Source organism: Centropristis striata, chromosome 17 (assembly GCF_030273125.1).
Source record: "Centropristis striata isolate RG_2023a ecotype Rhode Island chromosome 17, C.striata_1.0, whole genome shotgun sequence".
Taxonomy (NCBI): Eukaryota; Metazoa; Chordata; class Actinopteri; order Perciformes; family Serranidae; genus Centropristis; species Centropristis striata.
In genome coordinates, this window is record NC_081533.1 from 33,490,989 (window position 1) to 33,516,254 (window position 25,266).

Sequence of the window (25,266 nt, forward strand, 5' to 3'; positions counted from 1 at the left end):
ACCGTCTCCGTTACTCCTCTGCAGAGCAGTCTAAAGCAATGCTGTGCTCCTGGCTGATGGCGGCCAGCTCCTTCAGGAACTCGGCGTACAGGATGATGGCGAACACTCGGCTCTTGGCTTGAGGCGGGATCGGAGGGCAAGGCGGCAGGACGCCAAGAGGAGGCAAAGGCAGAGCGTTATTCACAGAGCCATTGGGGACAGACGGGTCCAGGATGATGTCACCACCCTGGGACTGGAGGCACTCTGGAAAAAACACAACATTGAACTGTGATTGGAAATGTGACGGTAAAGGAACCTCAAATAAATTGGTGTAAGTTGGTCAAACAATATTGGAAGTTCTTGCCATCTCCATGACGGATTCAAAGAGTCTAGCTTTGCATAAGGACTGGAATCGGACGCATCTAAGGCTACGTTTACACGAGGACGGTCTGAACAGAAGACGCAAAAGTGGCGTCGCGTCTTCACTTATCATTCCTCGTTTAGACGAGCGTTTTCGGGAGGAAATCTGCTGCATACGGTGACGCAAAAGTGTGTGAAATTCGATTGTATGCAGCCAGGCGGCATCACTTAAAGCGATAAGAGCATCTTTGGGCATGTGGAAGTTTTCACGCCACACATTTTCATCAGCTACTCCTTCCACAAAGTTCTCCACCATCACTAGATCTCCCAGGTCTCGTTCACAGCCGTCTGGCTCCTCCCACCAATCGCTGCATCCAGAATGTGATGGAGGTAATTCCAGATCCTTCTCTGTTCACTAATACTATCTGTACATATCCTGGACATTTGGTGGAAAGACTCCTGTAAGTTTATTAGAGCTGCCAGAGCAGCTTGAAGGTCCCACCATGGAAATAATCCCACGTTTGTTTATTTCCTGTACTGGAGCATGTATGTGACGTAAACACATACGTGACGTGAGCAGATCAGATCAGAGTTTTGTGTCTTGTCAGTGTAGACGACACGCTACGGAGGAGAGGATTTAACTTTTCCACTTTGGAGGGTGGTTTCAGATTTTTGCGTTTTTAAACCCCAAAAACGCCGTCACCGTCTAAACGAAAGGCACTTCACATAAAATATTTTGTCGTTTTTACCCACAAGCATCCTCGTGTAAACGGGGCCACAGTTACATCGGGAAATCGTTTTCCAGTTAGTGTCTTTTGTTTCCTTTTTCAAAATCCTTATTTTCACCAAGTGCAATGACGACTCGGCAGTCCGCTAATTTGATGCTCACGCTGCCAATATTAAATGATAAATTTAACCTTGGTGTTCTGTTGGGATTAAGGGGAAATGTATCTTTGCGTGTGTTGATGTGTGTTCATTAACCTCTAAACTTGCTGTCTTGGTCTTTAGCCAACAGGAACCTCCAGGCCTGAGTGACCAGAGCAGGATAGTCCGGTCTGTCGGCCACGTAGCGTTCAATCTGAGCGTGCACTGACACCAACACCTACAGTATACACAACATTATCATTAAAATGCCTTGAATAATGGAATACAGATTAAATCCAACATGTATGGCATGTGTGTTGTTGTTTACCTGGTACAACGTGCGAACGTTGGTCTGGTTGTTTGTGTCCGTGCTGAGCAGGAAGGATCTCAGAAGAGGTTGCGGGTACGACACCAGCTGGGCCAGGATGCCCGTCACCAGCAGGTTCACAGCAATGGAGTTTTCCAGGAGGTTCTCGAGCCGGGACAACAGGACGCTGATGAAGGGACCTGAGCCATGGCGGGAAATTACAGGTCAGTTTTTTCATCCAATAAGTAATAATGGCATCACTTTTTAACGCACAGGGTACCGTTTCCTCGTCACTTTTAAGGAGCCATGGCATTGTCCCGACAGCGTAATAATATAAACAAGTGAATTTTCTCTAACTTTAACCAAGGAGGGGTTTTGTGCCTAAACAGAACATTTCTTTTAAATACAGCATTGTCGCACCCAAAAACTTTTTTTTAAGCAGTGCATTGGCAGCCAATAGATGCAGTGGTGGTTCTAGACCAATTTTACCGTGGGGGCCAAGGAGGGGCCAGTGTTTAATCAGAGGGGCACATTAAAAATCTTCAAAAATGATATTTAAGCATTCGAAAGCTTTATTTAAGCTGAAAGTCTCATATTTGGAAGAACTACATTGATTGAAACACTGAGACTTACCAACATTAACAGTTGTTTTTATACGACAATGACATTTCTCATTTTTGTGCACAATTACTTAGTACAGTGAGAATGATCTTTATATTTAGCTTTTATTGCACATTTAACTATTGTACAATATACACATTCTGGGTTCATTTTGTGTACAATGAGATATTGTTTGAACAAAAAATAGGTAAGAATTGTTCCGTCGTTCATCGTTATAAATTTATCATTTTATTATTAATTTGACACAGGGGCCACAGCAGGGGCCAAGGGCTTCTTCACAGGGGCAGTGGCCCCTGGAGGCCCCTGTGTAGAACCGCCACTGAATAGATGAATGAATTTACTTTTTGACTAGTGGGTTGTGAACCTATACGTGTATTCGTCAGGCCAATGGGATGTCAGAACAATTAGCACTGCCCCTGTTTTGGACATGCACACATTGGGTGAACATTGTGAATTCACACAAAACTATGTGTATGGCTATATACAACTCCTCTTAAAAACTTTTAAAAAAGCTGTCTTTTTGGTGAAAGTCACATGACACAAACATGGTTTCCAGGATAAAAGTCTTGTGTTTGCTCAGACCATCCATCCATCCCAACCCCCTTTGAGGACTTTTGCTCTTTATACTCTTTATAGTCACCTCAATTCCCCCAAAATTACACTAAATGAGTTAAAGAAGTGTCGCCAAGAGCTCTTGAACAAGTGTCTGTATGTGAAGTAGTTGGGGTTAAAAACACAGACCTGTAAATGGAACGCCATGCCTCCTGTTGTCTTTCCTCCTCTCCTCTCCTTCCTCGTCCTTCTCTTCCTCTTCTTCCATCGCCTCCTCCTTATCCACTTCTTCCTCCTCTGCATCATCCCACGTGGATCTACAACCAAATTCCCCCTCCTCTTCCAGTTTCTGCCTCAGCGCTCGGACTCGCCTCCTGAATGTGCTGATGTTGTTTGTGACGTCATCACAGTCTGGCTCCACCCCCAGAGAGAGCATGAGCTCCTGATATCGGGACAGGAAGTCGTCATTCTTTACAACTTTGTCATCAGGCAGATTTAGAGACTTGGCATCAGACACCAAAGAGTCATGTGTCTCGAATTCAGAATGGCCATTGGGTAAAGTCACTAAACATGGCGTGGGATGTTGTGTGCTGGTGTGATTGACAGGAGATGTGAAGTCACTCAGGTTGCAGTTTTGCTGAAATGGCTCGCCGTTTTCATCCGAATCATCACATTCGTCGATGATGTGATTCTTTTTGTTAAAACCGTTGGTGAAAAACTGGCGTCCTATTTGTACATCCATCCTTCTTACCTCATCTTCTCTGTCCCCCCTCCATCTCCCCAACTCCTTCCCACAGTCCTCACTCCTCCTCCGGACCTCCTTCACATAATCCTCACTCCTTCTTCTTTCCTCCCTCCCTGCGTCCTCGCTCCGCCTCCTTGTGGACATTATACTGTTAACGGTCTCCATCACCGTCCTCCCTGTTGTCGTCAACATCGACGTTATTGTTGTTGTCGATGGTGTTGATGACACCCGTTGGCCATTTGAGATGCTTCCACGCGCCCGCCGATTTGCAGCCATGATTCGCTCCAAAACGGCTGCCTTTGACTCTTTTTGCGCAACTAGATTATAGACCAGAACGTCGTCCTCAAACTCGGCTTCCTCCACGTACGAACCGTGCACCAGCTTGGTCGCAGTACGTCGCATTTCCTGGATGTGTCTGGGAGGAATCGGTGTCAAAGCGCATCTGTCTGCCTCCATGGTCGTGCCGCCATTTGTAAGCGCCGCGTTTATCCACACTGACGAAGACGGGTCGTCGTCGGCAAAGATGTCGTCCCACTCCAGTTCCAGCGCCGAGCCGGCTCTTCCTGTCTGGTTGCCCGTAGAGACGGTATCTGAGCAGGAGGGGGTGGGCGAGAGGGCTGAGGGGGGAGGGGTGAGGACCAAAGAGCAGATGGAGTCGCTCTTTACTCGCCGTATGATCTCTTCCTCGTCTTCCATGTCATCCGCTGGTGTTTCCGATCGATATTCCTGAGGCAGAGGGTCGATCCCATCATACGGGGACGACCAGAACTGACATGCCCTGCAGACAAAACAAAAACATTGGAATTGACAATGTTTGTAATATAAAATAACCCCTGCATGTATCAGTCTTGGTTCGTCTATAGCAGACCTGGGCATTGGGCGTGAGGTTACCCAGAAATTAGAAATCAATACAACCGCAGTGCTTTTATTTTGAAGGCGATTTACGTACCCCCCCTGCAAAGACTCAACTCTTTAACTGAAAGTTCACAAGATTAATTTAAAATCGCTCCATGAAATAAAAATAAGACATTCCCTGGTCACCTTGTGAATCCACCGTAAGAGCTAGAAAACATTAGCATTAGCACTTGACCAAACAAGCACTTTTACTATAGTTAAGACAACAAATATAGCCACTAATATATATGACAGAGGAAAATAAACTTTAACAAACCTTGACTCCCTGTCAACCAGCCACTATAGAAGCCTTTTTTATACTTTATATCAACATTATTTACTGTTCGTTTTTCATTTTTACCGTTCTACCTGTTATTTCCTGTCACTACCTTTCAAAATAAAAGCACCCGTTTCACACTGGATGGCGCCTCTTCAAAATAAAAGCATCACAATATTGTAAAACACTTAGAAAACTTACAAACATGAAAAAACAAGCTCTATAATACAAATATACCAATAGGAACCTTGCTAAAGGTCATTTACAGTTATACATGTTAAAGTGATATAGTGATTGGAGTATTTCCTACTTTTTACTGCTATATTTGATTTACTCCACATTAACAGTCTCATCATAACATGTGTTCCTATCAGTAGCAGCTCAAAACCAGATAATTTACTGTATTTTATAAAGCGATTACATTAATATTAAGCAGAATTTAGTTCAGAGTTTTGGATGGATTCCCATGACATTCTGTGCAAATATTCATATTACCAATAATACGAATCCCACTGACTTTGGTGATCCCCTGACTTTCTCTGTAGTGGCATCATTAGATTGACATTTTTGGTTTTTATCTCAACTAATATCGTCTTAACATTTGGTACCAACATTTATGGTTCCCAGTGGATGAATCCTAGCGACTTTGATAATCACCTGATTTTTCTTTTGGCGTGAAGAAAAGCCATGAGGTTAATTTTAGGGGTTTTTGAGTGAAACATCTCAACAGTAATTAAATGAATTGCCATGGAATTTGGTACAAATATTCATGGTTCTCAGAGGACGAGTCTTATTGACTTTGGTGATCCCCTGACTCTCCTTGTATTGTCACCATTAGATTTGTATTATATATCTATATATATATATATATATATATATATATATATATATACATACACTACCGGTCAAAAGTTTTAGAACACCCCAATTTTTCCAGTTTTTTATTGAAATTCAAGCAGTTCAAGTCAAATGAACAGCTTGAAAGGGTACAAAGGTAAGTGGTGAACTGCCAGAGGTAAATAAAAAAAGGTAAGCTTAACCAAAACTGAAAAATAATGTACATTTCAGAATTATACAAGTAGGCCTTTTTCAGGGAACAAGAAATGGGTTAACAACTTAACTCTATGGAGTCTTGGGCTATTTTGTCCATTTTTGAATTCTTTTCATGTCTTTGTAAGTCATTTTGTGTCTTTTTTTTAGTCATTTTGTGTCTTTTTTTAGTCATTTTGTGTCTTTTGGTGTCTTTTTTTGTCATTTTGTGTCTTTTTTTTGGTCATTTTGTGTCTTTTTTTAATCATTTTGTGTCTTTTGGTGTCTTTTTTTGTCATTTTGTGTCTTTTTCTGGTCATTTTGTGTCTTTTTTTAGTCATTTTGTGTCTTTTGGTGTCTTTTTTTTGTCATTTTGTGTCTTTTTTTAGTCCTTTAGTCCAACATAAAATGTGATTTTGAATCTTTTTTTTACTTTCAAAACACTATCATGCTCAATAAAGAATTTTAAATGTTGCAAATGTGCATTAATTTCAGAGTACACTGAGACATTAAACTGCATCATTTTCAATTAAATTCTGGAAAAGTTGGTGTGTTCTAAAACTTTTGACCAGTAGTGTATATTTTTATTTCAACTTAAACTTAAATAGTGCTTAAAAAGCAGAACCTTAAACTTTAAAGTAATATAACCATTATTAAACAAAATATCAACTAGAAGGATATTCTAAGAAAGAGGACCTCCCTTAAGGCCTTGCCCTTTCCTTTAATGTTAAGAAAAGTTATAAACATAAATAAAAGTAATAAGAATAAAAACGAGAGTTTTTTAAAAAACAATAACTAACTAAAACTGTATTTTGTGGTTACAAAACTAACTCAAATTACAGTGAAAATGTCCTTAGTTTTCGTTTTTGTCAACTTTTTTCATTCATAATTCAGTGTATTTATTTGAACATGCAACACATGGTGAATATGTTTACTGAGACTGGGATGTTTACACTAGAACCAAAATTCAAAACACCCAGAACTGTAAGAGTTAATAACCTTATTGGTGCTGAGATGATAAACTAAAGGAAATAAAGGAAACATTTATTATGACCTCTTTGAATCACGCACCCAACACATAGCCCATTACAAAAAAACTAAAACTAACACTAAAACTAATAAAAACTAAACTAAAACTAAGCATTTTCAAAAAATAAAAACTAAACTAAAACTAGAAAACTCACTCTAAAAACTAACTAAAACTAACTGAATTTGAAAACAAAAATTCACAACAAAATTAAAACTAAAACTAATGAAAAATCCAAAATTATTATAACCTTGGTCAGGAGGTCTTGTATTTCATCCTTTCCCAAAAAATGCAATACCATATGTTGCCCAGCAGATGTCACTTAAAGCAAAGTTTCAGTGCTTCACAAAGCTTTGTTTCCACCATTCTGTAGACTAATTTGTAAAAGTACCATCTTTAAACCAAATATATCCCCACCCATTTCCTCAACCCATTTTCCTCCTCCCTGTACCAGATTGGGTAACATAGTTTGTAAAGAATGCAATTTTCCTCTAAATTCATGGACCTTAATCAGCATCTAAGCATCTAATCAGTATCTAAGTAAAAGTGATCCTCAGTCCATCCCCTGATTTCCTCATAAACAACTTGAGACTGACCTGTGGGAGGTGGAGATGGCCTGGCGGGCGTCCCAGAGGTAGTGGAGGTAGTTAACATCCATCAGGAAGTCTGAACCACGACAGTAACCAACACTGTCTGACACTGACAGATCTGACACACAGACACAGTTTAAGTTAGCATAAAACAGTTGTTAAAAGAGAAATTCACAAGTTTTTATGTGGATGTCCAATCCGAGTTGGTGGTAAATGTTGTCGATTAAATACTATAAACAACTCAGTGCTAATAAATAGATGAGAAAAGCTGCAGAATCTGTTGTTCTTCCTGCATCCAGCGCCGTCATTTGACGTGACAGTAACATACACTACTGGTCAAAAGTTTTAGAACACACCAACTTTTCCAGAATTTTTTTGAAAATTATGCAGTTTAATGTCTCAGTGTACTCTGAAATTAATACACATTTGCAACGTTTAAAATTCTTTATTGAGCATGATAGTGTTTTGAAAGTAAAAAAAAGATTCAAAATCACATTTTATGTTGGATTAAAGGACTAAAAAAAAGACACAAAATGACCAAAATAAGACACAAAATTACAAAAAAAGACACCAAAAGACACAAAATGACTAAAAAAGACACAAAATGACCAAAAAAAGACACAAAATGACTAAAAAAAGACACCAAAAGACACAAAATGACTAAAAAAAGACAAAATGACCAAAAAAAGACACAAACTGTCAAAAAAAGACACCAAAAGACACAAAATGACTAAAAAAAGACACAAAATGACCAAAAAAAGGCACAGAATGACCAAAAAAAGACACAAAATGACCAAAAAATGACACAAAATGACTAAAAAATGACACAAAATGACAAAAAAGACACAAGATGACTAAAAAATGACACAAAATGACAAAAAAAGACACAAAATGACTAAAAAACGACACAAAATGACTTACAAAGACATGAAAAGAATTCAAAAATGGACAAAATAGCCCAAGACTCCATAGAGTTAAGTTGTTAACCCATTTCTTGTTCCCTGAAAAAGGCCTACTTGTATAATTCTGAAATGTACATTATTTTTCAGTTTTGGTTAAGCTTACCTTTTTTTATTTACCTCTGGCAGTTCACCACTTACCTTTGTACCCTTTCAAGCTGTTCATTTGACTTGAACTGCTTGAATTTCAATAAAAAACTGGAAAAATTGGGGTGTTCTAAAACTTTTGACCGGTAGTTTGTGTCAGTGTGGGCAGTTTTTGTTGCTTTCTTGTACATGTAGGGACAAATGGTTGGACATCCACTTTAAAAGGTTGCTATTCCAGCCGTACTGACCTGGGCCTTTGGGCCAGTGGATGTGCTCTGAGTGTGAGTTTGCCTGGAGGTTGTGGAGGCTCCCGGGGCACCAGGAGGGCAGGAGGAGCAGGAAGGAGGTGGCGCTGGAGGAGTAGCAGTCCCTCTGCTGGAGCGAGGAGCGCTGCTTCCTGCTCAGGTGGCTGCAGGGAATCAGATACCTGAGGACACACGGACAGGAGAGATCTTTACTGCCCCATGTGGCCAAGAGGGGGAAGGACACGCAATTAAAACTACCGGTGGCTCTGCTGACTCCTGAGAGACGCACATGTGTGGTTGTTTACCCACTTTTGGGGCAGCAGTAAGCCCAAAAAATCATCCGTTACACAATGGATTTTACTTTTACATGAGAAAATTCTTCAAGGAGAAGATAAGAAGAAAAGATAAGATAAGAAATACTTTATTCATCCCAGCAGAGAAATGTAGGTGTTCCAGCAGCCAACATACACACGACACGACACAACACAACACAACACAACACAACACAACACATCACATCACATCACACAGCACAGCACAGCACAGCACAGCACATCACACAACACAACACACAACACAACACATCACATCACATCACATCACAACACATCACGACACGACACGACACGACACAACACAACACAACACAACACAACACATCACAACACAACACAACACAACACACCACACCACACCACACCACACCACACAACACATCACATCACATCACATCACACAACACAACACAACACAACACAACACATCACATCACACAACACATCACATCACACAACACAACACAACACATCACATCACATCACATCACACAACACAACACAACACATCACACAACACAACACAACACATCACACAACACAACACATCACAACACAACACAACACAACACAACACATCACAACACAACACAACACAACACATCACAACACAACACAACACAACACAACACAACACATCACAACACAACACAACACAACACAACACATCACAACACAACACAACACAACACATCACATCACATCACAACACATCACATCACATCACATCACAACACATCACATCACAACACAACACAACACATCACATCACATCACAACACAACACAACACATCACAACACAACACAACACAACACATCACATCACACCACAACACAACACATCACATCACATCACATCACATCACATCACACCACAACACAACACATGTATACATACATATTCCACCTATACAGAACATGAGCCCACAATACATAGCCTAGTATAGAGGAAGTGGAATGGATGGTGCATTAGTAGCTGTTACTCATAGATAACAGTTACAGCAAGTGTGCAAATATACAGGTGTGTAAATAAATAAACAGGTGTGCAAATATACATGTGCAAAAAAAATATGCAAAAATACAGTTTGGTAAATACAGTATAAGGAGCTAAGCTAAAATTTAAATAAATATTTAAAAAATATTCTTCTGTCCTTACTAAAAGGGGAGTCATTATAAAGTGCAGTTGCAGCAGGTAAAAACATATTCTTGAATCTGTCCTTTTTGCAGCTTAGCTGCCGTAGCCTCCAACTAAAAACACTCTTTTGTTGACACACTAGACTGTGCAAAGGATGCGTGTTATTGTCCACAATACTCAACAATTTCTGTACCATCTTTCTCTCCATCACCACTACAGGGACTCTACAGCACAGAGCCAGTGGTTAGGTTGGCAAATAAATGTGTTGGCACAGATTAAAATGAACTAGTTCACGTTGTTTTCTTTTGTTTTGTCTTTCCATTTGGTCCATGTTTTGATGACGGTCAAGCACAACAGTTTGCTGGTTGCAAATAATTTTGTCCCACTAAAATAACTGATTGCAATGAGCCATACAGGCCAATATGTTTAAATCAATCGACTCTCACTCAATCGAGTGTGTCTTTCCATCACCTGTGAACCAGTGAGACTCACCTGAACACCAGCTGCAGCATGACGTCTTCACAGAAGAGACCAATCAGAGTCCTGAACAGAGCCAGAGACACCGTCCCCAACTGATGGGAGAAAGGTCAAGGTTATCTCTAACAGATTAGGAATTACAAAGCATGAAACAACAGCAGACAGGACCTGTGTGTGTGTGTGTGTGTGTGTGTGTGTGTGTGTGTGTGTGTGTGTGTGTGTGTGTGGAATAACTGAATACAGATATTTATCTGTATTTTTTAATAAATTATTTGTAAAATAACTGACGGTAGTTTTGCTTCCAGACTTTTTACTTTTTTAATAAACTTTTCTTTCAATGTAAGGTGCAATAACAGGAGAGCCTTAGATGGTTAGTAAATTAAAATAAATTAATTTGTGTGTGTGTGTGTGTGTGTGTGTGTGTGTGTGTTACCTGGAAAGGTGTGTTGACCCGGCTGACCAGTGTGTCCAGGATGTGCACGTTGTCGTGTGTGTGCAGCAGGATGAAGGACAGGAAGCTCTGCAGCAGGGCGGGCTCAGAGACGGAGCGCAGGAACAGATCCAGGTACGCCGTGGTGGTCATCACCTCCTCCACCGTCAGCTACACACACACACACACACACACACACACACACACACGTTAGTGTTTATGGAAGCATGGATAACACCTCAGCAGTGGCGCTTCTACACAGGGCCTACTGTGTCAAATTAATAATAAAATGATCATTTTATAACAATGAACAATGGTACAATTCTAACCTTTTTTTTTGTTCAAACAGTATCTCATTGTACACAAAAGGAACCCAGAATGTTACATTGTATAATAGTTTAACGTGTGTCTTTTTTGGTCATTTGTGTCTTTTTTTTGGTAATTTTGTGTCTGTTGTTGTCTTTTTTAGTTATTTTGTGTCTTTTTTGTCATTGGTGTCATTTATGTGTCTTTTTTGTGTCTTTTTTGTGTCTGTTTTAGATATTTTGTGTCTTTTTTTGTCATTTTTATGTCTTTTTTGGTCATTTTGTGTCTTTTTTTGGTAATTTTGTGTCTGTTGTCTTTTTTTAGTTAATTTGTGTCTTTTTTTGTCATTTATGTGTCTTTTTTGTGTCTGTTTTAGATATTTTGTCTTTTTTTGTCATTTTTATGTCTTTTTTTTATTTCATTTTTTCATTTTTATGGTTTTTTTTGGTTATTCTGTCTTCTCATTTTGTGTCTTTTTTGGTTATTTTGTGTCTTTTTTTTGTAATTTTGTGTCTTTTTTGTGTCTGTTTTAGATATTTTGTGTCTTTTTTTGTCATTTTTATGTCTTCTGTGGGGTTTTTTTGGTTATTCTGTCTTCTCATTTTGTGTCTTTTTTGGTCATTTTGTGTCTTTTTTGGTAATTTGTGTGTCTTTTTTGGTCATTTGTGTGTCTTTTTTGGTCATTTGTGTGTCTTTTTTTGGTCATTTTGTGTCTGTTGTTGTCTTTTTTTAGTTATTTTGTGTCTTTTTTTAGTTATTTTGTGTCTTTTTTTTTGTCATTTTGTGTCTTTTTTGTCATTGGTGTCATTTATGTGTCTTTTTTGTGTCTGTTTTAGATATTTTGTGTCTTTTTTTGTCATTTTTATGTCTTCTGTGGGGTTTTTTTGGTTATTCTGTCTTCTCATTTTGTGTCTTTTTTGGTCATTTGTGTCTTTTTTGGTCATTTGTGTCTCACTTGGATTGATTTTTGATGTATTATTGCGGCTGTGATGACGCTGGTGGTGTGGTTACCTTGTGCAGGGCGGGCGCCAGCACCGGCACCAGGAAGCCGTTGTAGATGTAACCCAGCAGCTGGCAGCGGATGGACGGGTGAGCCACCTTGGTGACGGCGCTGCAGAAGTCCAGAGAGTGCAGGAAGTGGACCAGAGCGGGAACCTGACACCAGAACACCAGGAAACAGTGACATCATCCATAGTGACAACATTTTTACATCTATTATTTTATTTTTCGATGCACTTATTCATAAATACCTTAATACAGGTAAACAAATTTGGCCCACAGTGTAATTTTATTTGACCCGCAAGGCAATACCAAATTATTATATTATTATTGTAAATGAATGACATTGATGTGTTTTTTATTTGAAATTTGATTTTGCATGTCTGCACTATTTAGTTATATATTGTATGTTTATAAGCGTTGCTGGTTCCATATTTAATGTTAAAGCAAAACATGGTTGATATACACTACCAGTCAAAAGTTTTAGAACAGCCCAATTTTTCCAGTTTTTTATTGAAATTCAAGCAGTTCAAGTCAAATGAACAGCTTGAAAGGGTCCAAAGGTAAGTGGTGAACTGCCAGAGGTAAATAAAAAAAGGTAAGCTTAACCAAAACTGGAAAATAATGTACATTTCAGAATTATACAAGTAGGCCTTTTTCAGGGAACAAGAAATGGGTTAACAACTTAACTCTATGGAGTCTTGGGCTATTTTGTCCATTTTTGAATTCTTTTCATGTCTTTGTAAGTCATTTTGTGTCTTTTTTTAGTCATTTTGTGTCTTTTGGTGTCATTTTGTGTCTTTTTTTGTCATATTGTGTCTTTTTTTGGTCATTTTGTGTCTTTTTTTTGTCATATTGTGTCTTTTTTTGGTCATTTTGTGTCTTTTTTTTGTCATATTGTGTCTTTTTTTGGTCATTTTGTGTCTTTTTTTGGTCATTTTGTGTCTTTTGGTGTCTTTTTTTGTCATTTTGTGTCTTTTTTTGGTCATTTTGTGTCTTTTTTTAGTCATTTTGTGTCTTTTTTTGGTCATTTTGTGTCTTTTTTTAGTCCTTTAGTCCAACATAAAATGTGATTTTGAATCTTTTTTTTTACTTTCAAAACACTATCATGCTCAATAAAGAATTTTAAATGTTGCAAATGTGCATTAATTTCAGAGTACACTGAGACATTAAACTGCATCATTTTCAATTAAATTCTGGAAAAATTGGGGTGTTCTAAAACTTTTGACCGGTAGTATATAATAAAAGGTTTATTTGTTCAATGTTGGCCCGCGATTTTATTCAAGTTTTAAATTTTGGCCCGTTGTGTATTTGAGTTTGACACCCCTGGTTTAAGGGGAAACCACAGAAATTGGCAAAAAAAAAAAAAATGCATAGGGCCCAGATTACTATTATCTTTGATTGATTTATTGATGAATTATTTCATGTTTACCTGCTGCCAGTCGGCCTGGTCCAGACTGTGCCAGTCTTCACTGTAAACCTGCAGCCTCGCAGGAAGAGACGAGTACAAACCAGACAGACCTGTAGCCAGCACCTGGACACACACACACACACACACACACACACACACACACACAGACACACACACACACACACACACACACAGGTTTTTGTAGAAATTAAATCCCAGTGCAGATTAGTGCAGTTCAGAGAATGAGGGCAGAAATAAACAGGAGTTTCATTGATTATATATTATATTATAAATTATATAATAACATATAATATAATATAAATTATATGTTATTAATTGAGTAAAAGATTAATTAAAGGTAAAATAATTAGTTGCATGAAAAGATTGATATTACTCATGTCTGCAGGGTAAAAAATACATTTAAAGAATTTAAAGAAGATTAAATGAAATAAAAAATGAGTAAATAAAAAAATAATAAATTAAATGAAGAATATATGAGACAATAAATACATAATAACGTGGATATATGAAGAGAAATAAATAAAAGAATAAATAAGTACATTTAAAAATGTCAAAATATAAAGAGGGCAAAATAAAAAAAAATAAAGGGATAAAATAAAATAAATAACATTGTGTTGATTTTTTTTTTAAATCTGAAAACAGACATAAAAATATAGTTATATATTAGCAATAACTAAATATATAAATATGAATAAATATATCACATGGAAATAAAATAATAATACATAAATACATTTTAAATTACCTATAAGTTATTTTTCATTCATTAATTATTTTTTATTCATTTGTCTTAATATTTCCACATTTAATAATTATTTTATTTATTTAGCTTTATATTTATATTTATTTTTGTATTAGTTATTCACCAATGTCTATTCTTTATTTCAGCTGGTGTTCCTTTGAACAGTTTTCCCCTATTTCCAGTCTATGGGCTAAACTAAGCTAAGCTAACGAGCTACAGCCTTATATTTATGGGAAAAAGGAGAAAACAACATAAACAACAACACAAACAGCTGCAGTCTTCAGTCTCGATGACAATCAGGCAACCGTCCAATCACGTGCAGACTCACTAATCCTCTCTGAGTACGAGCCAATCTCACCCTGATTTACTAATCTGCTCTCTGCAGAAAGATTGAGGTCAGAGTGGTTACATGGGCTTAAATCTCACACACACACACACACACACACACACACATACACACACACAGGTGGCACGTACTTAAGTGTCTTTCACACACACATACACACACCCTGTTTCTCTCTTTAATGGTGAAAGCAGAAACTGGCAGTGATGGAGCCAACATGGCCGACACATTAGACACCTGAAGGACACAAGTAGACGGAAGTTTTTCTATTTTCTTGTTTTATTTTTGTTATCATTTCAACTGGGTACAGATTTATACCCCTTTAGCTTTCTGTCCCCCTTTGTAGAGAATTGGGGGTCTTGTTTTTAGGGGGAGATAGCAGGTTAAAACAGTAGATGTCATATAAAAACGGTGGACATCATCTTATGATGAATGCTCTAGGTCTCTAGTTTGTGGTTGTAAAGTTTCATGAGGCTGTGATTATCCTAGAGGTCACAGCAGCTCATTTTATACACTGAGCTCAAGTTTCACTCACTAACATCATCACACATGAAGAACATTGGGCTCATTGAATCCACAAGAGTCTCAGATTTACACTCAGACCCGATTTATGCAGCTCACAGACTGTTTAGGGACCCCAGTGTGCAGAAATAGTCCCATATAATAGGCCAACATAACACATGTAATGCACGAAAAAAACTTTTGACTTCAACTGCATGTTATCAGCATAAAGTGGGCATGTCTGTAAAGTGGAGACTTGTGGGTTCCTGTGAAACCCATTTCCATTCAGATATCCGAGGTCAAGGGAACCCTTTGGGGACTAACATCATCACACATGAAGAAAATTGAGCTCATTGAATCCACAAGAGTCTCAGCTTTTCAGTCAGACCCGATTTATGCAGCTCACAGACTGTTTAGGGACCCCAGGATGCATAAAACCTTTAAACTGCAAGCAAACCATCTACATGGTATTTACATAAAACAGCATGTCATCAGCATAGAGTGTGAGTAAAGAGCAGATTCATGGGCTTTGTCAATGTTTTTACCTTTAACTTTGGAGTGTTATTTCATCCTCTTCCCCAAAAAGATATCACAACAAGGTACCAATGGATTCTTGTTGTGTTATTGGATTCATAGTTGTTGTTTTTTTTGTTTGTTTTGTTGCTCATTTTTCATTATCGTCCCCCTAATTCGTTGATTGATGTCTCCACTGTTTGGTCCACTTACGGCTCCGTATTTCTCAATATTTCTTCCTTTCCTCCTCCTTCCTGTCATTTCCTGTTGTACAGTATATCTGTTTCTCTCTCTCTAACGCTGTAAACCACACACACACACACACACACACACTCCCTGAGGACACAGTATGAGCTCATTAGTTTATTACATAACTTGTGATAATGAGATTACAAAGCCGTGTGGAGATGGATGAATGGAGGGGAGAAACAGTCATCTCATTCAGTAAAACCAGTCTGAATCAAGGCGCAGGTTCTTAGTGTAAGATACATTTTTATTCTGTAGCGTGTATTTTTCAGAAGTATAATTATTAAACTGCCCTGTCCACTTGCACTCACTCAGAAAAACCCACATCATTTCTTTGCATTGGAAGGTATGTTGAGATTAACAGAGTTTAGTGCAGCTAAAGGGGGTCTCTGCTTAGGAAATATACCTTAAAATCTTCCACAGATGTACCGCCGTGTGATAGAATTTATGTATTTAACTCCTTGGACTTTAGGACAATTCTTTTCTTTCAGAAGCTGTAGGGGACTTGAGCGTTTCAAGCTCTAACCTATGGGTTTAGGTAGGATAATCACAGCCTAATGAAACTTTACAACCACAAACTAGAGCAGTAGTTCTCAACCTTTTTGAGTCGCGACCCCCAATTTAACATGCATGTTGTCCGCGACCCCCGCTCACTGAACACAATCTCACACACAGTTCAGATCACCCAAAAAAGAAACAAAATGACCACAAAAGAAAAAAAATACCAAAAAAGACACAAAATGACTAAAAAAAGGAAACAAAATCACCAAAAAAGACACAAAATCACCAAAAAAGACACAAAATCACCAGAAAAGACACAAAATAACCAAGAAGACACTAAATGACCAAAAAAGACACTAAATGACCAAAAAAAAGACACAAATTGACCCAAAAAAGAAAAAAAATACCAAAAAAGACACAAAATGACTAAAAAAAAAGACACAAAATGACCAAAAAAGACACAAAATGACCAAAGAAGACACAAAATGACAAAAAAAAGACATTAAATTACCAAAAAGACTAAAACACATGAAGACTTTAACACAGTGGAGACAGAGCTGACTTCCAAAATGATTTGGCGACCCCCAGAAATCATCTCGCGACCCCAATTGGGGTCCCGACCCCAAGGTTGAGAATAGCTGAACTAGAGACCTAGAGCATTCAGAGGACGGATGGCTGACACACTAGATCCATAATAAGAGGGTTTCTCAGCAGGAAACACAACACAAGTGCTGCCATATTGACCAAAATACAGAAATCTACAAAATGTCAAAAGTTTTTGAAACCAAATCACAGCATGGATTTTTCAATGGTGTTCCTCAATGTCTTTGTGTCCTAATGTGGTATTCAGGCTAGATTTCAACCATTTCTATTCATTTTCAAGTAAAAAAAAAAAAAAAAAAGGCTTAATTTAGCACAAAATGTGTGTAACAAATGGTATCAACCCAAAAACTCACCTCTTACCAGACAATTAAAAAACATTTCTTTCCCAGTTTTGCATTAATAGCACCATATCAGGCTCTGGTAACACTTTACAATAACCACCATTTATAGATGGTAAATAGATAGTTTATTAATGTTTAATCATCATTTATAAACCATATATAGGCCATTTAGAATGGTGAATAGAAAATTTAATAATGTTGAACTATAATTTATAAATGCCAAATAGATTACTTTACCATAAACAAGCATAATTATTAGTTTATTAACAGCTTTACACTCGTTATAACAGTTTTAACACCATATTAAGTATGTAAATGATTTCAAAATGATTCTTATACCTTTAAGAAATTGCTTGAAAACATTTAAAGATTAAATATGTATAGAATTTTGTAAATGGTTAATAATAATTGGTTTATAAACCATCTATAAACATCACTTAGATCAGTAGTTCTCAACCTTTATGAGTCGCGACCCCCAATTTAACATGCATGTTGTCCGCGACCCCCACTCACTGAACAGATTCTCACATGCACAGTTCAGATCACCCAAAAAAGAAACAAAATGACCAAAAAAAGGAAACAAAATGACCAAAAAAGACACAAATTGACCACAAAACGACCAAAAAAGACACAAAATGACTAAAAAGACACAAAATGACCAAAAAAAGGAAACAAAATGACCAAAAAAGACGCCGGTTGACCACAAAATGATCCAAAAAAGACACAAAATGACAAGAAAAGACAAAATGACAAAAAAAAAGACATTAAGTGACCGAAAAGACCCCCAGAAACCATCTCGCGACCCCAATTGGGGTCCCGACCCCAAGGTTGAGAATAGCTGACTTAGATGGTTATTATAAAGTGTTACCCAGGCTCTCATTGTGGTGATAAAACAATCATCCAGTGGGTTTTATCTCTGATCCGCTGAGTCATGCTGATCCTGAACAAATCCTTGACATTTCAAAGACTTGCAGACTCTCCGGCAGTCGTAAATGACCGTGAAACTTCTAGACGAACGAGTTGCCGTCTTGGAATGAACCATCAAGGTTTGAAGTGATGGAGAATGAAAACTATCTGAGGTTGTTTGTGTACTTACAGGACAGAAGTATGTGTTCTCCGCGATGTGCTGGGCGACTCGAGGGTCGGAGGCCGACAGAGACATGATGAGCAGCAGAGCGTCTCTGGCCTGCTGACCCACAGAACCCTGTCTGAGAGAAACCATACACATGGCTTTATGTGCACTCATATTCATAATTATTAACTTTTTAATGTGTATAATGCCTACATGTTAAAGGGATAATTCAGACCTACAACTTGGGGTTGTATCTTTATGCTATATTTAGAGTATTTGGTAACGCTTTATAATAAGGTCCTTAATAACCATTAATTAACAAGTAATAAGGCATTGTTCTCGCTTTAGATCCGGTAGTTGCAAAAAGCATAGTTAACTTATAGTTAACTTATAATAGATGAGCAATAAAGTATATTTTAATATCAATAAGCAAACAAAATAAGATTAATAAAGGCATGGCAAAGACATAATGGGTGCACTCATTTTCTTTTTCTTTTTAACATTTTGTCTTTATTTAGAATCACATTTCAATATCACATTACAACAGTCATCACCGTTTTGATAATAGACACTGTGATCCATATTTTCAGATTTTTATAAACTAACGAACAACGAACAGAACAGAACTTGGGGGTGTTTCCATCTACAGTAAGTAGTAAAAAACAGATTAAAACATTTTTTTTAAAAGCAACCTGGTCTCACAGGAATCCGTGGAATAGCCACGGAATCACTCAAATTTCCGTGAAACTGACACGGATTTCGCTACAATGCAAGTTAATGACAGTCATATCCCGTGGCTATTCCAACATACAAAGTGATTATGTACATTCACTGAGTGAATATTTAGAAAATAAAACATATATTTCTAGCTACAAATGTGATCAAAATCCATTTTTATGCAGAAACTAAGTCAAAATATTGATTTTTTTCACTAAAAATGAGAGAACTGTCCGCCATGTTTTTTGTTCTGACCGCCGGGACCTTGAAAGTCACGTGACTTGGAGTGAACCAATAGCCACGGGATATGACTGTCATTTACTTGCATTGAAGCAAAATTTTTGCATGTTCAAATAAATAATAAAAGTTGACAAAAACGAAAACTAAAGACATTTTCACTATAATTTTAGTTAGTTTTAGTTAGTTTTGTAACCACAAAATACAGTTTTAGTTAGTTATCGTTTTTTAAAAACTCTAGTTTTTATTTTTATTTCAGTTAACAAAAATGTTTTTTCAATTCTAGTTTCCGTTATGTCGTTAGTTTTGGTTAACTATAATAACCTTGGTGCCTACCTGTGTGTGTAGGGTATGAGCAGGGAGAAGAGCAGGAAGTTGGCGGCTCCCTGGTCCTCACTAGTGTGGAAGAACAGCTCGAGGACGGAGGGATCTTTGACCAGAGCGACACACAGCTGGTTCAACAGGAGGACAAGCTCCGCCTCCACCACGCCGCCGCTGTCTGAGAGCGAGAGGACGCAGGTGATTAACCGCACAGGTAAGTATTTAAACATCTTAGCAGCTACACCTGCAGCATGTGAAACCACTTCTTAATTAACCACTTAAACCCAATTAGAAGTCATTAGACAGCTGAACAAACTCCTCCAGCGTCTCTAAAGTGATTAGTTACTACACTGCAAAAAAAAGAAAAGTTGGGTGAACTCAAAATCTCAAGGCAACAAACTTCGATAAAATTTTAAGTTGGACAATTAAACTAAATATTTTGAGTTTTGTTTTTGAGTTTGCTCAACTCTGAATTTCTCTGGCACGATTGTAACGCTGCTATGAATGTCAGCTAATGTTGCGACCACAATTTTGAGTTAGCATTGATACGCTAATGGCTACTCTTGTAGCTGTAACAAGCAGCGCTGCTAGCATCAGTTAGCCGCTAGCATCAGTTAGCCGCTAGCATCAGTTAGCTGCTAGCATCAGTTAGCCGCTAGCATCAGTTAGCCGCTAGCATCAGTTAGCTGCTAGCATCAGTTAGCCGCTAGCTTTCGCTAATGACCGAATTTCACAACAAAGAAATAAGAGTTAGCAGAACTATAGTCCCTTGTTCTGAATTCAGGTTGTTGTCAACTCAACTGTAAGTTGTACTAACTTATAATTTTACATTGTAATAACTTTTAATCCTTATTTCTGCTAACTTCTGCAATGTGCTGAATTGGCACAATTGTAAGTCCGCTATGAAATGTTAGCTAATGTTGTGACCACAATTTTGATTTAGCATTGATACGCTAATGGCTACTCTTGTAGCTGTGACAAGCAGAGCCGCTAGCATCAGTTAGCCGCTAGCATCAGTTAGCCGCTAGCTTTCGTTAATGACCGAATTTCACCGCTTTCCCGCATTTCACAACAAAGAAATAAGAGTTATCAGAACTATTGTCCCTTGTTGTGAGCCCCAACTTAAAGATATAAGTAACAACAACTCACCAACTTGTTTTTGAGCAGACAACTGGCTTCCTTTGTTGTGCTAACTTACATTATTGCCCTAAATGTCAATAATTTATATTTCCAAGTTTTATCAACTTAAATCACGTTTTAGGCAAAAAAAATACAAGTTGGCTTTTTTGCAGTGTATATCAAATACTACCACATACTTCAGTCACAACATATCAAAACAGCTTGTGCTGCTAGCTTACCTGTGCTGCGCATCAAAAAAACGGTTCATTAGAATATTCAATGAGCCATGTGTTGATGCGCACAGGTCTCGAAGGACGGGGAGTGGGTCGGGTTAGCGTTGTGTTTACTGGAACTTTGACAGGGGCGCAAAGGCCACCTGGGCCGTAAATTGAACATTTTTTCACAGGGCATCAAGGCCGTCGTGAAATTCCCACCCTGCCGCCAACTCACCGGTTCCGGCTCCGGCGCAGGAGGCGAGCAGCATCATGAGCGGCCGTAGAACCGGTTTGTGGTGCAGCAGCGGCTGGCGGGCCTGAGACAGAAGCATCTGGTACATCCTGAGCTGCTCCAGCTTCATGTCCTCGGTGAACTGTCTCCTGAGGCTCCACAGGAACAGACGCTCCATCACGCCCTCCAGCACCACGAACTCCAGGATGGGACCCATCGCTCCTCCTGAGAGCCACAAGACATGAGGCCAAACACAAAAAAAACGTGTTTACATTAGATGGAAGAGTGGCTGCTGGGAAAGCTTCAGGCCATGCCCCCTCTCAAATAGACGCTCACTCTGCGTGTCTCCATTTAAAAAAAAAAGGCCCCCAGAGGGATTTACGAGACTTCCGAGGTGATTAAACACGGGAGACGCAACTGTGGCCGCCGTCGCTAACTGTGCACAACGTCTGCAGCTGATCATAAACAAAGCAGCATGGCTAATTATGCACAGCGTCTCCGCTGATCATAAACAAACAGGCATGCTAACTATACACAAATTGTCCACCGCTGATCGTGATTTAGCCAGCATCGCTAACTGTGCACAGAGTGTCTGGTGCTTGTTGTGAACAAACAGAGATCGTTAAGTGAACACCTCCTGCAGCAGCAGCACATACACACTGTACTGCTACAAAGCTAACTGTTAGCCTGTTAGCACATACACACTGTACTGCTACAGAGCTAACTGTTAGCCTGTTAGCACATACACACTGTACTGCTACAGAGCTAACTGTTAGCCTGTTAGCACATACACACTGTACTGCTACAGAGCTAACTGTTAGCCTGTTAGCACATACACACTGTACTGCTACAGAGCTAACTGTTAGCCTGTTAGCACAGGACGGCAAGACGATGACGCGTACCACTCGGCAGACGGAAGCTTGTAGTTTTGTAGTTTTCTTACGGATCCAACATGGCTGCTGCAGACGCGAAACTCTCTTTAGCTGTAGATGGTGTTTTAAATAGTTTAGAGCGAAAGTTGAAAGGCGAAAGGTCTCTCGGCGGCTCCGCTGTCCCCCGGTTCGTAGCGAGATCACCGGCGTTACGGTAGCGGGGCTAATAGCGGTAGCGTTACGGCGTTAGCGGGGCTATTAGCTATTAGCTAATATTCCAGCAATATAGCGGGACCGCACTATGAAAGGGGCTTATGTGTCTTGTCGCTTGTGACTACTCGCTACTTCGCCGGCTTTTACAAATGGCGCATGTTTTTGTGGCGTCGAGTACTACGTCACATCCTGCTCAGCGTTCTATCCAATCAGTAACCAGGCTTTTTATCAGGGGAGAAAAATGGCCCTGCTCTTCTACAGGGTCATAAAAAGTCCCGTCAAAAGACCGCTCAGGACGGCTCGTATTCAAATTAGGGGCGTTTTGGTGAGTGAGACCATTGAGATTCTGTAAGAGATGTGTCACTATCCACAGTGAAACGAGTCCTGAGACATGGGCTGAAAGGCCACTCTGCCAGGAAGAAGACATTACTCCAAAAGAAACATAATAAACCAGATTACAGTTTTAAAAAAAAGACTGCAAATTGATGCAAAACAACTAAAAATAGAAGGAAAACACCATAAGAAGATGCAAAGTGGACTTTAAATAGATACGAAACCAACACAAAAAGTTACACATTGATGCAAAACAACCCAAAAAAGTTGAAAAACTACTAAAAATAGATGTAAAACACCACTAAATTGTGAAAAATGACCTAAAATAGAAGCTAAACACCATAAGAAGATGCAAAGTGGACTTTAAATAGATACAAAACCAACACAAAAAGGTGAAAAACAACAAAATAAAATAAAAAAACAACAAAATAAATGACATAAAAATGATCAAATAATTAATTATAATAATAATACTCAAGGACAAACAAAGAAGACAACTGAATAAAAAAACAAAATTAAATTACAAATACCAATAATTACAATAATAATAATAATAATAAGAGTAAATATAATAGTCATAATAATAATAATAAATGATGTAATCTTATTCAAATTAGGGGCGTTTTGGTGAGTGAGACCATTGAGATTCTGGGTATTGGACTGCAGTGGAAACAGGTCTAAACAGAGCGGCGTGGTGTGATGAAAGCTTTCTGTGGTTGTTCTCACCGTGCCCCGCCTCCTCCTCCATCAGCAGGAACAGCATGTGTTCCACGTAGTTCTGGACGGCGCTGGCCTCGTCAGCCAGGATCGGCCCGAGGCGCAACGACCCGGAGCTGCTGCTGCCGCCGGCGTGGCCGGAGAGGAAGCTCAGCGCTCCGGAGCTGCTGCGACCCGGCTCGTGTTTCTCCAGGATCTTCACCACCTGCAGACAGAGAGAGAATGTAGAATTTCTGTCTTCATTACAAATCAGTTTCTTCTGGTTCCTTCAGTGTTCAGGAGGTTTTTAATGTGAGCAGAATTATCCACAGAGGTCTCATTCTCTCAAAAAAAACCCAGATCCATAGATTAAAACTGGTAAAAACAGTGAAAAGGTGGGAAAAATTGACATAAAATGGAAGCAAAACCTTATCAGAAGATGTAAAATAACTAAAATAGATCCAAAACCACAACAAAAAGTTGAAAAACGGCTAAAAATAGATGCAAACCCACCACTAAAAGGTTAAAAAATGATGTAAAACCACCACAATAAGGTGAAGAACAAGTAAAAATGGAAGCAAAACAACATAAGAAGACATAAAAGAGACATTGAATATCGACTAAAAATTTATGCAAAACACCACAGAAAGCTGAAAGCCAACAAAAAATAGATGCAAAACATCATAAGAAGTTGGAAAGCAGACTAAAATAAATTTAAAACTACCACAAAAACGATGAAAACCAAGTATAAATGGATGAAAAAAACAAACATAAGAAGAATAGATGCGAAATCGCCACAAAACTTGAGGTAAAACACTATCCTTGGCTTGTTGCTAACCCTTAAAAAGAAATAGTCTAGAAAATTAAAAAATAGTAAACCGCAGAAAAATACTTCATATTATACTGGATAAAAATCAATTTTAGGAGCTTCTGGCAGATAAACAACCAGATGTGACGTCACTGACCGCCCGGTGACGACATGAAATTAAAGATTTCTCTGGTTTGACATTTGTCAGAAACAAATATATTACATATATTAGCTTTAATTTGAACGAAAAATTAATTATAGGAACTGTAAAGCAGCAGAACGCTGTGGGAGGAATACATGAATGAAAACAGAGAGAGAAGAAGAAGAATGTAATTCACTGTCTGGACTTGTGTTAACCTTTGACCTCTGCTGCTTCAGACAAGGAACACACACACACACACACACACACACACACACACACACACACACAGACGTGGAGTGTGTGTGGGTTTTGTTGGCCAGCACAGAGAGAAGTTTGTTCTAAATGGATTCTGTGTTTAAGGGCCAAAGTCTGGGTCAGTAACACACATACACACACACACACACACACACATACACACACACACACACACACACTCACTCTCTCTGCCTGCCAGCCATTGTGAGGACAACAGGATGGAGTGAGAGTGAACAAAGACAGAAAAAAGATAAAACAGATATTTTATCTTTATTATCTGATTTTATTATTATTATCTGATCGATCATCTGATTGATTATTGGTGTTTAACTGGTGATTAACTGCTCACCTGAGCCCAGTGGTTCTTGAAGACGATCATGCAGGTCTCGGGGTCGACCCCCCTCAGCGTCAGAGACTTCTTGCGGCCCCCTCCGGAGACCACCGAGGCCATCATGTTGCCGGGCGGTTGCTGGGCAGCAGGGGGCATCAGCAGCTGTGTGGCCCAGGATCAGGCTCTGTCCCTGGGCTCAGCCGCCTGCTGCTGGCCTGCTGGAGGAGGACACACAACACAGAGAATGGCTCTGAGTTTTACA

At 38.8% G+C, this 25,266-nt stretch overlaps 1 protein-coding gene across 1 annotated transcript; it reads right to left on the minus strand.

Moving 5' to 3' along the window:
- On the minus strand, positions 1-25,266 carry LOC131989064 (FHF complex subunit HOOK-interacting protein 1A-like). Its single transcript, XM_059354234.1, has 15 exons — positions 25,023-25,266; positions 23,499-23,694; positions 21,358-21,579; positions 19,804-19,966; positions 18,538-18,649; positions 13,652-13,753; positions 12,232-12,375; positions 10,918-11,085; positions 10,500-10,579; positions 8,540-8,718; positions 7,252-7,363; positions 2,873-4,206; positions 1,532-1,710; positions 1,321-1,441; positions 1-243 (listed from the first exon to the last, which is right to left on the minus strand). The coding sequence occupies exons 1-15, from the start codon at positions 25,158-25,160 to the stop codon at positions 11-13; spliced, it is 3,483 nt and encodes a 1,160-aa protein (XP_059210217.1). The 5' UTR covers positions 25,161-25,266; the 3' UTR covers positions 1-10.

Bases quoted from the DNA above. Each gene is read 5' to 3' on its own strand.
- LOC131989064 (XM_059354234.1), bottom strand. From the start codon at position 25,160: ATGCCCCCTGCTGCCCAGCAACCGCCCGGCAACATGATGGCCTCGGTG. The intron at 4,207-7,251 runs GTCAGTCTCAAG...TTTTGTCTGCAG, and splicing joins GCCATCTCCACCTCCCACAG to GGCATGTCAGTTCTGGTCGT. The intron at 1,711-2,872 runs GTCTGTGTTTTT...GCCATGGCTCAG, and splicing joins GCATGGCGTTCCATTTACAG to GTCCCTTCATCAGCGTCCTG.